This window comes from Papio anubis, chromosome 13, assembly GCF_008728515.1.
Source record: "Papio anubis isolate 15944 chromosome 13, Panubis1.0, whole genome shotgun sequence".
Taxonomy (NCBI): Eukaryota; Metazoa; Chordata; class Mammalia; order Primates; family Cercopithecidae; genus Papio; species Papio anubis.
This window is the reverse complement of record NC_044988.1, coordinates 91,875,720-91,888,109: the sequence shown is the minus strand read 5'-3', so window position 1 is coordinate 91,888,109 and position 12,390 is coordinate 91,875,720. Positions and strand designations below refer to the sequence as shown.

At 49.0% G+C, this 12,390-nt stretch overlaps 1 protein-coding gene across 1 annotated transcript in view; it reads right to left on the bottom strand.

Moving 5' to 3' along the window:
* Positions 1-2,411: 2,411 nt before the first annotated feature.
* The window catches only part of MORN5 (MORN repeat containing 5), a 40,804-nt gene continuing 30,825 nt past the window's right edge, over positions 2,412-12,390 (bottom strand). The window contains exon 5 of the mRNA XM_017949588.2: positions 2,412-2,621. Within this exon, the coding sequence (XP_017805077.2) occupies positions 2,575-2,621 (47 nt within the window). The 3' untranslated portion in view covers positions 2,412-2,574. The remainder of the gene's footprint in view (positions 2,622-12,390) is intronic.

Here is a 12,390-nt window from a genome sequence, read left to right as displayed (position 1 = left end):
CTGCTGGACAGTGTAATCCTCCTTCCTGGGAAACTGGTACTATTTCCCAGTTAGTAAACAATGCATTGTAGAGGCCTGATGATGGATTTCTTCTCTAAGTACTCAGTCACACCTGCTTCTTATCTAAGCTTTGGAGGGAATCAGGCTGCTTGATGCCCTCCGTTCCAGTCTCTGAACACACACTCTCTACTGGGCCCTGCGCTGGCTCTGCACACTCAGAAAAGGCTCCCAGCCAGACCCTGCCCTGGAGGAGCTCTCGGTCTGGCAAATACTGTGAGAGCCAAGGGGGTGGGTATTAGAGCTGGATTGTAGCAGACGAGAAGGTCACAGAATAGGTAAGCAAGAGGGTGGGGCAGGGAGGGAGGTGCAGAGGAGCCTATTTGGAAGATGGGGAAGCATTTAATAGGGTGAAGTTAAAGGAATATGGAATGGGCAGCAGGGCCCCAGCTTCTGCACAAGACTGGGTCTTACAGTGGTTTTGTCAGGCTCCAGAGCCACCTCGTAACCTGAGGAGTGAAAGAGCATCTTTCTGGTGGTTGTCAAATTTCTTTCAGCAGCAGAATCATTTGCTCAAGCTAAAGCTCCTGGTGTGGAGAGCAGAGCTGCCCTGCAGAATGCAGAGGCTTCCCTGGCCTGCTGTGGCCCTGCACAGAAATGAGTTGCTCAGAAACCTCAGCCCATGGTGCACATGAGTCACTGACTGCAGGGCCCCTCTCTTTATTCTATTAGTTTTTAAATCTGCCATCCTGACCCCATTTCTTGCTCCTCATACATCTGCTCTTCCAATCCATTTTCAAATGTTTAGATACATGTGTATCTTTGAAAATATGTGAGTTTAGTTGTGTGTTTCTTTACATGAATGTCCCTTCTGTTTTCAAAATACAGTTTGGAAACCACCAGTGGAGCTCAACTCTATCTACCAAGGTGACTGGCGTCTTGGGGAGAGGTGATCATCCCAAGTCTGCTCCCTGGTGCAGCTGAGAGTGAGCCCAGGCCTCCTTTCCCGCTGCCTCCTGGCTCTGCCCCAGCATGACGCCTCCGGGTCCCTAGTTTGAGATCCAATTTCCTCTCCTGCCTTCCAAGCCTGACTCACTGTTCTGCCTCCACTGGGCAGCCCTGGTGAGCCAGGGGACAGAGCACAGGGGGTGACAGGATCTAGCAACCTCTAAGGAGGAACAGTTAGACAAAGATCCAGGATGCATATGGCCCATGTGTGGCCCTGGAACATGTTGTCGCTTCCTCTTCTGATTTTTAGCTGACAAATGTGACCACCGGGATGATTTTGAGAAACGATTATATGCACCACTAACAAGTTGTTCTTTCAAGCAAACACATGTTGAATACCTACTATGCGCCAGGTCCCTTACTTGTATTATTTAACCACACGGCTACTGTGTTGTTTTAAAGCATTATTACAACCATTTTTTATATGATGCCAAAGCCACAATCTTTTTTTTTTTTTTTTTTTTTTGAGACAGAGTTTCGCTCTGTCACCCAGGCTGGAGTACCATGGTGCAATCTCGGCTTACTGCAACTTCCACCTCCCGTGTTCAAGCAATTCTGGTGCCTCAGCCTCCCAAGTAGCTGGCATTACAGGCACATGCCACCATGCCCAGCTAATTTTTGTATTTTTAGTAGAGATGGGGTTTCACTATGTTGGCCAGGCTGGTCTCGAACTCCTGGCCTCATGTGATCTGCCCGCCTTGGCCTCCCAAAGTGCTGGGATTACAGGCGTGAGCCACCATGCCTGGCCTCCAAAGCCACATTCTTTCTATGGCACCATGCTGATTCTGTGCTTAGGATGTGAGGTTCAAATGGGGGATCTGCCAAGAGGGAAAGACAGGCCTGAGTAATCGTTCTTGGGCCTAACAAGCTTGTCCAACCCACCTTATTTGTTGTTGTTGTTTTTCTGTTCTGTTTTGTTTTAGACTTTCAGCAGCCTGAAGCCATGATTTTTAGTTTCTGTCTCTAGTGATAAGCGGAAAAGAGGGATGAGGAAGGGGCTTCACTGGCCCAACCAGAAACAGAAACTAAGAACCCATGACTGCTGCAGGACTGGGCACAGTGATCAGGTCCTACTGCCCTCTGAGACCAAGCAAGTCACTCTGTCTCTCTGAACTTCAGATTCCTCATCCGCAAAAGCCTTCCCCTTGCAAGGCTGTTTTGAGGAGTGGAGATAATGCACACACACTACCTGCACCGGTTAGTGCTCAATTACGTCTATGTATTATAAAGAGATGGTTCTCAAATGTTCAGATGCATGCAAAATGCTGGGAGTGCAAATTACTGGGCCCCATTCCCAGAGATTCTGATTGGGAGGTCTAGGGTGGGTCCTGGGAATATCTATAGCTCACAATTTTGTCTAGGTGAAATGATGCCCACTGAGAAACAATCTTTTAAGGCAAATACACTTGGGGCCACTGACTGCAGAAAGTCTTTATTTCTGAGTTAAAAGTCAGGTTCTAGAACTACAGCCTGTCCCCCAGGGCAGCCAGTGCCAGCAGGGCAGATGGAAACCTCTGGTGGAGGCAGCCACAGAGTTCACAGCTCGGGCCTGTGACTCAAAATCTCGTCCTAGCCCTTTCGACAGGTACGGGTGATCCACTCGTGCTCATCATCATCTGCAAGGAAAGAGGAAGAGCTGGTCATGCTTGGTGCTCACTGGGACCTTCCCTGGCCTGGGGGGTTCCCAGGTGGGGCCTTGGGACTGGGATGGTCTGTGGATGGCCAGTCTGTTTAGCTTTGTGTGGGGAGGAACAGACCTTTCATTTACACTGAATGCTTCAGAGTGCTTGGTCTTGGGGAAATTGAACACAGAAGGGTTTCTAACTGGGTGCTGCTGGCGGAGGCAAGCATGAGACGGTCTGGCCACCCTAAGCTGGACTCATCCTCATGGGCAGAGAGCAGCTGCTTCACAGTCGGGCACTTGCCTGATCTGACAGCCCACACGCGATAGCCCCAGGACAGCGGGTCTAGGCCTTGCTGGTGGTGCTAGGAGACAGAGTCCTGAGGTTTTCATTTCCTTTCTAGGCTCTCCATTCTTGACCCTTTCAAGGACCCATGGTTTCCCCAGGGGACTAACACCCTCTTGTTTACTTCAGGCCTTTCAGTGGGGAATGGAGAGGAGCAGGAGCTCCTGGCTGTGCCCTGAAGGCCCTAAACGCAATGTCTCCTTAGTTTAATCTTCATGACCAACCACCCAATGGGCAAGCCTTCTCCACCATTTTACAGATGAACAAACAGACGCTCGCAGAGGCCAAGGCACTTGTCCACAGGATCAGTATGTGGGAGAGCTCAGACTGGAACCTAGGATTGTCCAGCTATAAAGCCTATGCTGTTTTTTAAACCTCAAATAGAGAGACTGGAATCACATTCTTCAGTCCACAGCATGCTGCCATCATCTCTCTGTACAAGACCCTTCCGTGGATTTACTTTATTTTCATTTTTCCTCCTTTCTCCTCCAAACCCACACTGGGTCCCTCCTCCACCACTACAGGGACTTACTCCAGTGGTGGGATAGAGACTCCTCAAAATGCATGCTGCTCTGTAAAATATGTGCTGCTGTTTTGTGTACAAGTGTGTTTTTAATTTACAGAAATGGCATTGTGCTGTGGCTTTCATTATGTCTCACATTTTTCACTCAAGACCTATTCTTGTTGCTGTGTGTACATCCAGCTCTTTGCTTCTTACTGCTACCTAATATTCCATGCTTGGCTTCCGTCACATTTTCCTCTCCGTGCCGGTGGTGGCTGCGGAGGTTGCCTGCAAGTCCCACTACCAGGAACAATGCTGGGACAAGCATTCTTGGCCACACCCCTTCATGGATATGTGGAGAATGTCTCTTGGGGTTACATTCCTTCCAGGAGGAGGGTCAATGAGTCCTGCACATCCTTCCTGCAACGTCCTTCCAGCTGCCCATACTCTTTTCACACCACGCTGCCTTCTCCCTGCCTTCTTGCCTTTCCACCTTCCCGCCACTCCTCCCTTCCCTTGGTGCCACTCCCTGCCTTTAACCAGTTCTCCTGAGGGCCAGAGCACTGGAGGAGTTCTTGCCTTCTCTCCTTTCCCTGTGTCTAGCCCAGTGCCTCCTGCCTAAGAGATGGGAGGATAGGTCTGCCCACCCTCCTTGGGTGACAAATGGCAGATGCTTGGGAACAAGGGCACTCCCTGAGAGCTGAAACACAGAGGGCCGGCGGAAAGCTTCATGAATCAGATCCCCTGCTAGGGATGCCTTCCTTTTCTGTGAAAGGCACCAGACCCAGGGCCAGAGAGATGGAGGTTCACAGACAGCCTATGTGTGCTTGGTGCTTTGCAGACACTGTGTCTCATTGGATCTCTGTAACAGCCCAGTCGGGTAGGGGAGAGCCTTGTCCTAAGTCCATCACCAGTGGATTCAAACCAAGGTTCACCAGGCTCTGCAGCCTGACCTCTCACCCCAGGGCAGATGTGAGCACGTCAGGAGCTGAGACTGCCCCCATATCACTAACCACCTCCCCACCATTTCTTTACATGAGACCTAAGGAAAACAGCTTGCTGCCTGGCACACTCTGGTAAGCAGCCAGTGAGCCTCAGTTTCCTCTGGGGAGGCTGCCTGGGAGTCCCCGCTGAGGCTGGGAAACCCAGGGGTGGGGAAAGCAGCGATGATGTGTCAGCACACAAGGAGTTAAGCGCTGGTGGAGCCCACTTTTGCCACACTGTGAGCAGCCTGGTTGATAATTACAGTTCTGAAGTCTCCAGGCTATTCGAATCAGTGCAGCTGCAACCTCTTCAGCAGTAACCCCTGAAACCAGACAAACTGGGTTTATTGTGCTGAACCAGTCCTCAGGCCCCTCCCTGATCGTTAAAAATTGACAGCAATGGACTTAACAGCCCTCTTCACTACCCCTTTCACTCTCTACCTGGCTGTACAGCCACCAATTTGAATCACAGATGCCTCCCCTCCCAGCAGCTGCTCACCAACCCTCCCTTCGCCTCCCCTGCGCCTCTCTGCGGCTCCCCTGGCCCTGCCACGCCAGGGTGAGGCTGCCGAAGCACATTTCATCAATATTTAAAATGGAATTAAACCTGCAGCTTTGATTAATGCCTCCCAGATCCTGGGAGTTGTGATTACTATTTTGCAAATTGCGATTGTTGGAATATGTTAATATGATTGTCTGAGAACATCTTCACCTTCTCAGATAATTTCTTCCCTTTTTGGTAGGAGGGGAGAGGGAAAGGAGGGAGAAAAAAGATGGGGAAAAAAACACCCCACAAACTCTTTAATCAATTGTAAATTATTACCCTTGGCACAACTGCTGGTGGTGCAGAGAGATGGAAGATTTCTGGTTTGGTGCATTGGTCTTAAAAATTTTTGGTCCCTGCTGGCATGGTAATTCCACTCTGGGACACTATCTTAAAGGGATGATCTATTTGTCTCGGAACTATTTAGAATCAGGGAAAAGGAAAATGATGTACATTTCTAAAAATGAGGGAATGATTATTTTGTTGTATGGGCATTCATTTAACAAATAATTATGTACCAGGCATCGTGCTAGGTTCAGGGAGTGGATACTGTAAGACACGTGAGGGGATATTTAACAGCTACTGAAAATAATTATTATGGAGTTTGTATAGCAACATGGGGGAAATGTTTTTGATGTGATAATAAGCAAAAGAAAAATGGCAAGAAGAGACAAGAAATAAAAGTACACATAGTATATCCTATGTAATAACTGTGCACAGAAGAAAAATTAAATTGAAATGTGAATAATAGCCCTGCATAGTGGGATGAGAGAGTTTCTCTTTCTGCTTTTATTTCCCAAATCTTCTTTCACTAATGGGTATTGACAATAGAAAAAAAAAATTAAAATAATTATTGGCCTTTGCCAGGCACGGTGGCTCACGCCTGTAATCCCAGCACTTTGGGAGACTGAGGTGGGTGGATCACGACGTCAAGAGATCAAGGCCATCCTGGCCAACGTGGTGAAACCTCATCTCTACAAAAATACAAAGATGAGCCGGGCATGGTGGCAGGCACTCGGGAAGCTAAGGCAGGAGAATCACTTGAGCCGAGGAGGCGGAGGTTGCAGTGAGCCGAGATTGCGCCACTGCACTCCAGCATGGCGACAGAGCAAGACTCTGTCTCAAAAGAAAAAAAAAAAAAAAAAGTCTGGCTTTTTTCCTACCCTCCAATTTAATGCCTTGGTAACTTCATGCATTTTGTTAATTGAAATAAGATACCTCAGCTGGACGTGGTGGCTCACAACTATATTCCCAACCCTTTGGGAGGCCGAGGTGGACAGGTTGCTTGAGCCTGGGAGTTTTAATCCAGCCTGGGCAACATGGCAAAACCACCTCTCTACAAAAAATAGAAAAATTAGCTGGGCATGGTGGCAAGGGCCTGTGGTCCCAGCTACTCGGGAGGTTGAGGTAAGAGGATCACCTGAGCCTGGGGTGATTGAGGCTGTGGTAAGCTGTGATCGCCTGGGTGACAGAGTTGAGACCCTGTCTCTAAATAAATAAATAAATAAATAAAATAAAATAAAATAAAAGTTCTAGGTTCCTAGAAATACCAACAGGGTTCTTGAACTCCTGAAAAGCAAAAAGACCTTGCATAAAGATACTGGCAAAAATGCATAAAAATCATAATATATAAATCCATGCAGGAGAATTCCAAGTAATTTATGTACTCTGTCCTCAAAGAGTTGGAGCACAAATCCCCACTTCTGAAGCATGGCTGTGCGTAGTGACTTTCAAAGAGTACAGTATGGAAAGGGAGGAGGGGAAAGTAACTTTATAATGGAGAAACCTCACAAACACTACCTCAGTCAGGCGACCAAGGTTAACAGCAACATTGGTAAGTCGTGGTGACAGTCTGGACCCTTGATAGGATGGGATGAAAATGACACTTTACTTCTGTGATCTTTCTCCCAAACCCACAACTCCAATCTAATCATGAGAAAAAACATCAGACAGATTCCAGTTGAGGGGCATCCTACAAAATATCTAACCAGTACTCCCCAAAACTGTCACCAAAAACAAGGAAAGCCTAAGAAACAGCTATGCCCCTGTGGAGCCTAAGGAGACAGGATGGGATCCTGGAATAGAAAATGGACATTAGGAAAAGGCATCTGTAAAAAGTATGGGCTTTAGTGAATCATAACATCAGTATTAGTTCACTAATTGTGACAGATGTTCCATGAAATGTAAGATAGTCATAACAGGGAAATTGAGTGTGGGGTGTATTAACAACTGTGTAGTATCTTTGCGAGAATTCTGTTAATTTAACTGCTTTCAAATAAACAGTTTAAGAAATACATGAAAATCTAGAGCGCTCCCTAAAAGGTGAGATTCTCATGTTCTCTAAGAGGAGTGGACATCCCTTCACAGACCCAGACATCCAGATTGACGTCATTCACTCCTTTTTCTTTTTTTCTTTTCTTTTTTTTTTTGAGACGGAGTCTCGCTCTGTCACCCAGGCTGGAGTTTAGTGGCGTGATCTCAGCTCACTGCAAGCTCCGCTTTCTGGGTTCACGCCATTCTCCTGCCTCAGCCTCCCAAGTAGCTGGGCTAATTTTTTGTATTTTTAGTAGAGACAGACCATGTTAGCTAGGATGGTCTCAATCTCCTGACCTCATGATCCGCCCGCCTTGGCCTCCCACACTCCCTTTTCTTTCATAGTCCCCTCAGATCACAATTTTTGAATCTATACTTGTGGTTTGTTTTTTTTTTTTTTTTTTTGAGATGGAGTTTTTGCTCTGTCGCCCAGGCTGGAGTACAGTGACGCAATCTCGACTCACTGCAGCCTCCATCTCACGGGTTCAAGGAATTCTCCTGCCTCAGCCTCCCAAATAACTGGGATTACAGGCGTGCGCCACCATGCCTGGCTAATTTTTGTATTTTTAGTAGAGATGGGGTTTCTCCATGTTGGCCAGGCTGGTTTCAAACTCCTGACCTCAGGTGATCCACTGCCTCAGCCTCTTAAAGTGCTGGGATTACAGGCGTGGGCCACTGCGCCCCGCTTGAATATTTTCTTATATAATGTTTTTCTCTCCCATTAGACTGTAAGCTCTCGATGCAGGGACCATGTCTGATTTGTTGACCACTAGACCCAGCATACAGTAGGCGCTTATAAATGCTCTCTCAGATGAAATCTGGAATAAGCCTTTTTCATTCTGACTTGTGTCAGTTGCCATCAACAAACATTTCCCATGCACCCCCTTCTCGGTATCTAGGCCTCAACTCAAATGTCACCTTCTCAATGACCCTAATCTAACTGCCTCCACTCCCAGTCACTCCATCTTGTCTTCATTTTATTTTCTCCATAGCATAAGCCACTCCCTGCATATGTATTTGTTTACGTGCATGTTGTCTGTTTCCCCATCCAGACTATAAGCTCCAGTGAGACCAGGAGCCCTGCCTGCTTGTTCACTATGATATCCCAGTGCTTAGGAGAGCATCTGGCACATAGTAGGTTCTCAGTTGATAGCTTTTGAATTAATGAATGAATTGGCAAGCCCAATTCTGTGGCCAGCCCTGTGGCCAGTGCTAGGGACAGATGGGACTGAGACCAGCAGCGAGTGCGGCCAGGACCCAGGTGCACTTCAGGGTTAGGTCTGTCTACCTTTGGGGCTGAACGATGTCTTTATTCCGGTTCTGAAGCTTTGGAAGTGACCTTGCTGCCACCTGCATGCCCTGCACTCATAGGTCATTAGGATAACTGGGCTTTTTATAGAGAAGAAAAGAAACGTACTGCAAGAGAGACCCCAAATCTGACTATGAGCTACCGCAATGAAAAACTTCCCTGAAAAGGCTCCCCACTTCTCTGCCTGGCCTTCAAGGTTGCCAGGTCCCCCTACTTCCCAGGCCTGCTTCCCAGGCCTGCTTCCCTCCCCACTTCCCTCCCAGCTCCCCTCACGCTATAAAATGCAGCCACCAGAGGAACTGCAGTAGTCCATGTGCATGCTCACCAGTGCCTCTGTGCCTTTGCATATGCTGTTCCCAAGGGACCACCCTTCCTCCTTCAGGACCTAGTTTGGGTTCAGGGACTCTCAGAGCACAAGAGAGGCCCAAGGTACCTTCCATTTTGTAGTATTAGTGTATATAAAATTGAAGACAGGCCTAAGCAAGGTGATAACAATTACAGAATAGTTTAAACATTTACATTTGACAAATTACTACTTTTTTTTTTTTTTTTTTGAGACAGAGTCTTACTCTGTCACCAGGCTGGAGTGCAGTGGCACAATCTCGGCTCACTGCAACCTCTGCCTCCCAGGTTCAAGTGATTCTCCTGCCTCAGTTTCCCGAGTAGCTGGGACTACAGGCATGCACCACCACGCCTGGCTAATTTTTGTATTTTTAGTAGAGATGGGGTTTCACCATGTTGGCCAGGATGGTCTCGATCTCTTGACCTCATGATCCACCCGCCTTGGCCTCCCACAATGCTAGGATTACAGGTGTGAGCCACAGCGCCCGGCTGACAAATTGCTACTTTTAACACAAACAACCAAATGTAATATGAGTGTGTTATTCTAGGATTTCTTCCAAAAAAGTGTAAGTTCACAGCGTGCTGAAGGCACTATGGTGAGGAAAAGGGGTGTGAATTTTGAGTTGTCTGATGAACAGGGTTTTCCTTCAGTCCGTCACAGTCCACACTTAAAGGCCCCATGAATGTGTGGGCTGGGCCTCATACCCTCTTGGCTGTCCCCTACCCCCACAGACCCCACCTGGACGTCAGCCTTCCCTGAGCCGAGGTCACAGTGTTGGACGTGGTCACCCCCTCCAGCCTGGGGCAGCCCTGTACCATTTACCTTTGATCGTCAGGGCCCAGCACAGATCCAGCACTCAGAAAGCATTTCATAAATACATGGCGAATAATGAATAAAGAAATGTAAATTTGGGGACATAAAAGCAATAGGTTTACCCTGTGGGGTTTTGACAAAGGGGGAAGAATTTCTTCCCCACCCTGGGCAAACGGAGCTCGTGAGAAGGCAAGGCAGGCATGCCAATGGCAAGTTCAAGGCCGCCAGCTGCTGGTTCCTTTTGTGACTTGAGGCAATAGATTGAGCAGCCCTACTACCTGGAGAGGCTGGGTTGTGTGGGGTCATACCTGGGCACTAACCCCACTCAGGAAGCTCAAAGTCTGGCTGGCCTGGGACTTGTCTCTCAGTGAAGGCGGGAAGGAACTGACCTGTACAGGGCACAGCTGCGCTGGGCCTGCTGAGCTGTGCCCAGGTCACCGGGTGACATTAGTGCAGCCTGCAGATCAGTGCAGAGCTGGGGGAAAAAGAGAGCCTGAAAGTCTCAGAACAGCTGCATGGAAATACCAGCTCTTCAGAGGGTTAGCAGGGAGGGGGCAGTGTGGTGTGATGGTTAAGAACTTGGGCATTGGAACTCTGTGCCACGAGTTTACAGACCTTGAGCAAGTGGCCTCACACCTCACTGGGTCTCATTTCCTCATCTACAAAGATGCCTGCCTTGAAGGCTTGCATGAGGACCAAGTGAGATCATTCCTAAAAAAGGTTAGCACAGCACTTGGTGCACAGGAAATGCCAAAAACCAAAAGAAACGCCAGAAGTTATCTTGTGAAGGTGGGATTTCAGGGTTCATGTGGCAACACAGCAAAGACTGGAAGGAGTTCTGGAGCCGAACAAGCCTGGATCCGATGCTGAGCCACTGACTCGCTGGGTCATTTTGGGCATGTCACTCCCATCTCTGAGTCACGCTCCTCGTCTTTGCAGCAGGTTTCACCAGACTTTCTGCAGAGGGCAGAGTGAGGACTGACCAGGATGAACAGCACTCGGTGGGCAGCCAGGAATGGAAGCTACAATCACCATTGTGATGGCTCTTTCATTCCCAAACTGGATGCCTGTAGGGGAGCATCCTTAAGGGACTCGCTCAGGATACCCCCAGGACTTCTGGTTCCCTGCCAGGATGGAGGGGGGAGCCTGTGGGAGGAGGAGGCCTTCACATGAGGACCAGTGCCATAAGGATCAAGGGCCATGGCTCAGCTAATAATTTTTGTTCAAAGCCAGCAGGGCAAGCCAGGGCAGGCGAGCCCAGGGAAGGCAAGCAGGCAGATTGGGGTCACTGCACACCCACAGGCTGGGCTCTGCCTGCTCTTGGCACGCCTTTGGGCTGGGCACACCTGCGGTTACCACTGCTATGCAGCTCCCACCCTATGTGAGTGAGGAGGCTGGGATGGGGACTAGAGAAGGGAGGAGACCAAGAGGAAACAAAGCGTCTGCCTTGGGAGAGTGGCAGAGCTCACACTGGCCAGGCACTTAGGAGGTGCCCAGCTCCGCGTGTATGTCGGGGGCTACATTCCTCCTCTCCTCAGTGAGTGAGATGGAGCTGTCTCCAATTATGATGAGGAAACTGAGGGGTGAAATGATTTGCCCCAATTCCTTCCATCAGGGCAGAGGGAAGGGCTCAGTGTGTCTGGCACCAGAGTCATGCTCGGAGAAGCTGCAAGTGTGTGCACAGACACAGGTGTGTGTATTTCCATCCAACTGCTCTCACACCAGCATAAGCATGAAGAGATGTGTGTGTGAGTGTGGGAGTGGCTGCAGCTGAGGGGAGGTGTGCACATGGTGTGTGGCTCATGCGACTGGCTGAGTGTGGCAGGATGTGAGTCCCTAAAGTCTCAGTGTGTGTCTTTACATGCAGAGGGCAGAGGCACTTCCAACCCAGGAAGCCCAGGGTTCATGCCAGAGACAGCCCAGGGCTCATGCCGAATGCCAGGGTGGCAGTGAGCACAGGGCTGGGCCAGGCCTTGGAGGAAGGAAGCTTCTGTCATAGGGGCTGTCATCTTTTGGGGGGTCTAGGCCCATCCTCAGAGGACTCCAGGCTGGGATCGGGGGTACATTGCAAAGCAGGCTCCCCAGCTTGTGGGCACCCATGGGTCCCATCCATCGCCCTGCCACACCCTCTGTGCAAATGCAGCCTACATGAACTGGTGGGGCAGGGCCACGGCAGTGCCACAGTGAGGGCAGCAATGCCCAGGCATCCCCATCACCACTCCCGACAAGAAAGAGGCTTTGAACTTTGCTGGCAGTGGTGGTGGCCAGAGGCCAAGACCACCGCATTGTCAATATTGACTGAGGAGTCATTGCCTAGGCAAAGCCCGCCACAGGGCAGGGAGGTGGAAGGTCTTGGGGCTGCTCTGGCTTTTCCCCATAGAAGAGCATCTTCTGGGCTGGGCAGAGGGCTGGGCCAAGCACCCACAAGCTTCTTAAGGCCTATTCAAATGTAAAAGGCTTAGAAAAAGATGATTGGCTCTAAATAGAAAAAAAGAGAAACTACAAAACTGAAATTAATAAATGTTATAATTAATGCATTCAGACTTAATTATTAAATTTAGAAATCAAAACAGTTTTATTACACTTGACATCCATTTGTAGGCTCAATTTC